The sequence below is a fragment of the Mizuhopecten yessoensis genome, unplaced genomic scaffold, assembly GCF_002113885.1.
Source record: "Mizuhopecten yessoensis strain PY_sf001 unplaced genomic scaffold, ASM211388v2 scaffold2803, whole genome shotgun sequence".
NCBI classification, from domain to species: domain Eukaryota; kingdom Metazoa; phylum Mollusca; class Bivalvia; order Pectinida; family Pectinidae; genus Mizuhopecten; species Mizuhopecten yessoensis.
This window is the reverse complement of record NW_018404727.1, coordinates 85,642-89,279: the sequence shown is the minus strand read 5'-3', so window position 1 is coordinate 89,279 and position 3,638 is coordinate 85,642. Positions and strand designations below refer to the sequence as shown.

Below are 3,638 nucleotides of genomic sequence, written 5' to 3'. Positions count from 1 at the left end.
CTATACAGAAACCTTCAAATGGTAAGAGGGGTCCTATACAAAAACCTTCAAATGGTAAGGGAAGTCTTATTCCTATACAGAAACCTTCAAATGGTAAGGGTAGTCCTATACAGAAACCTTCAAATGGTAAGGGTAGTCCTATACAGAAACCTTTAAATGGTAAGGGGGTTCTATACAAAAACCTTCAAATGGTAAGAGGAGTCCTATACAGAAACCTTCAAATGGTAAGGGGGTTCTATACAGAAACCTTCAAATGGTAAGAGGAGTCCTATACAAAAACCTTCAAATGGTAAGGGAAGTCTTATTCCTATACAGAAACCTTCAAATGGTAAGGGTAGTCCTATACAAAAACCTTCAAATGGTAACCAAAGACCTATACACAAACCTTCAAATGGTTAGAGGAGTCCTATACAGAAACCTACAAATGGTAAGAGGAGTCCTATACAGAAACCATCAAATGGTACGTACTGTTCTATACAGAAACCGTCAAATGGTAAGGGAAATCCTATACATAAACCTTCAAATGGTAAGATGAGTCTTATACATAAACCTTCAAATTGTTAAGGGAACCCTTTTCAAAAACCTATACTATAATTATATCATCTTAAATGACAACGGTTTTATTGTGTTTAACTCAAAGACATAGCAGTTTGACTTTCACGAAAAAAGTCTTTGCGATTTTAATGAACCGTAACTTTAGTGATGTAGGCTTCAAAAGAAAAATAAAACTTTGGTTCCATTGTCAAGTAATAAAGCGAATAACAATGACTGATATTTCTGAAATGTGTTTAAATAGATGTCCTCGTTTATTGGTGTCATTGGTCGAAGTACTTTTGACATACGGTGCATGGCAACATTAAATAATCAAATGTGTGCGAGCTTATATTGAATTTTATATCACACGAGCTACTTATGTTGAAAAGAAGAACATCTTAATATAAGCCGTTCTGTGATAAAAAATGTCATCTGAAGAAATGACATTTATTTCTTAATTAAAAAGCTGTTTTTGATCGCCTAACTTTTTTGTTGGTTGGTTGGTCTGAACTTCGTCCTTGTCAGAGGAAGCTTTATAAGCACAAGATCTGTCATTTACTAGAAATTACTATTACTACTACCTATACCAGGAACTGGTTTGTTAAGTAAAATGTTTATAACATGCATTTGCAGAAAAATATTTATACATGTTCTCTTTCACAGCTGCAAAACAACCGATGTTACAAGAAGACACAAACGGACCGAACCAAGACGTAATGCTGTTTATTTTCTTAATCTAATTATTAAATAATGGACAATGGCGTCATTGAGATACTAAGTATAGAGAAATCTACTGTGATGTGTCGTTGTTTATCGACCTAGCCACGATTTTATAACTAATCAATAACGTCCTGTATGTATCTATAGTTGTGTGTTTATATGAATAATGTTACACGATTATTGAAATATGTAAAGCAATGATAAATCATATGAATATAAAGGGTCTTGTGTTCTTTATTTTTAGGGTTCACGGCACAAAAACAAAGATGGGTTGATTTACCTGGATGTGGACTTCAGTCAGACGCCGGACCAGAAGGAGGGTGGCCATCCGTTGTTAGATTGTCCACAGAGGGACTGTGACTATGCCGAGGTTCAGCACACGTGAACACCACTTAGGGACATAGAAAGTACTGGAGAATATAAATTGTCATTTTCAATGAAAGTGCAGCTTTGTAGAACGTACCAAAGAGTATACATTGTCATCGCAATGAAAACATAGGTTAATGAAGGTTAAACTTACGATCTACAAAATTTTATATAAATAAACTAAATTACTTTTCCCTAACGCAAAAACGCGATACTTGGTTCTGATAAACCAAGTAAGTGTAATAACAATTAACATCGAACAACCTGTATTAGATCAAACATAACTATCTGAGGTGCAGATCAGGGCAACGATTTATTAAAACAGAAGGAGGCAGGTGTTGTGTTGATATCGGGGAATACTGCAATCAGCAAACCTTCAATGTGAGATAATTCACTGATTTTTTTTCTCCTGAATGTAAGAAACAACTGATTGGTAAATGTGTGTTATAGGAAAGCGACTTGACCCCGTAGTCAAACTCCTACCCATGGATTATGGCAGAAAGATCGTTCCTACGGATTTCACAGCAAAATGTCAATTTACAAAAGTTTATCAAAGATTACCCATAGTTATCAATTATATCTTTTAACAGTTGAATGTCTTGTATCAAATTGCGTTAGTTTAGCTGACCAAACATATTTTACGCTCATTTTTATTTGTTTACTTTTCTTGAAATTATGATATTTTATGTCAGATCTTAATGTGGTAGCTTTAATTTATAAGGATATATATGTGTTAAGGGTAAAACCAACTAAGTCTCACTGACGGGTTCGGTGAGTAAGGGTCGTATACATGTCGTTACTCACACGATCGTATACATGTCGTTACTCACACGATCGTATACAGGTCGTTACTCACACGATCGTATGCATGTCGTTACTCACACGATCTTATACATGTCGTTACTCACACGATCGTATACATGTCGTTACTCACACGAGGTTCTGGTGTTTGTAGCATCAAGATGATGCGAACATCTTTTTTATTTATATATTCAGTCTTATGGAAGAAAGAATAATGTACTGTTGTCATCGATTTGATAAAATTTAAAAACAAAAACATAATTATTATGTAATAATATACAACCAACACAAAAAGATTACATTTCAATTCCAAGTGGTTTTTTTTTTTTTAATTTTCAAAGGATAAATCAATGCATTTAATTGAAATGATGGAAACATTCTTTGTGTTTTGAATAACACGTACATTTGTATAAACAAGAAAAATTGAAGACAAACTCTGTGGACAAATATAATACATGTTATAATTGTACTAATTTATATAATTTGTTTGAATAACCTCATGTTTTAGCAGTCCAGGAAGACAACTTGCCAGTATTATTGTCTCCTTTTAAAATAGTCAAAGCATAAGCCAACTCGGACGCATTCATGTAAATACATTAGATTATGTTCAATTACACTGAATTCAAAAAAGGAAAAATAACCCCGTTCCTGTCGAGTCATTTTCATCTTTAATCCTTTGAATGTCACTGTTGACATTTCCATTGATAAACCTGTAATGGACTTTTATTAGGTCACTTCACTGTAAATCCTGCAATAGTCAATGTAGAGTCTGTTCCACTGTTAATACAGATAATTTCGCCGTTCAGTCGTTTCAACCATTAAACTGTCACTTCATCATATTATTGTCACTTATCGAATAATTTATTTCCACTTTTAATCAAGTCAACCATTTTCACTGTTCATATTTTTATATTGAAATTTTCATTTTTTATCCTGTCATTACCACTAATTATCCAGCCAGTCCTTCAATTATGTGTCACAATTCTCGTATTGTGAAGTTGTAAGGTATCCTCACTGTTTACGGGATCATTATCACAAGTTATTTTCACTATTTACGAAGTCATTGTCATTAGTTATTTTCACTCTTTACCAAGTCATTGTCATTAGTTATTTTCACTATTTACGAAGTTATTGTCATTAGTTATTTTCACTCTTTACGAAGTCAGTTATTTTCACTCTTTACGAAGTCACTGTCGTTAGTTATTTTCACTATTTAC

The 3,638-nt window shown here is 33.4% G+C and overlaps 1 protein-coding gene and 1 long non-coding RNA gene across 5 annotated transcripts in view; one reads left to right on the top strand and one right to left on the bottom strand.

Moving 5' to 3' along the window:
- Positions 1-328, bottom strand: part of LOC110446571 — a 16,340-nt gene extending 16,012 nt beyond the window's left edge. The window contains exon 1 of the long non-coding RNA XR_002462485.1: positions 13-328. This is a non-coding gene — a long non-coding RNA (uncharacterized LOC110446571). The remainder of the gene's footprint in view (positions 1-12) is intronic.
- The window catches only part of LOC110446569, a 27,763-nt gene extending 24,131 nt beyond the window's left edge, over positions 1-3,632 (top strand). For all 4 annotated transcript variants that reach the window (XM_021491778.1, XM_021491775.1, XM_021491776.1 and 1 more), the window contains 2 exons: positions 1,198-1,247; positions 1,499-3,632. In XM_021491778.1, the coding sequence (XP_021347453.1) occupies positions 1,198-1,247; positions 1,499-1,639 (191 nt within the window). In that variant the 3' untranslated portion in view covers positions 1,640-3,632. The remainder of the gene's footprint in view (positions 1-1,197; positions 1,248-1,498) is intronic.
- Positions 3,633-3,638: the final 6 nt, after the last annotated feature.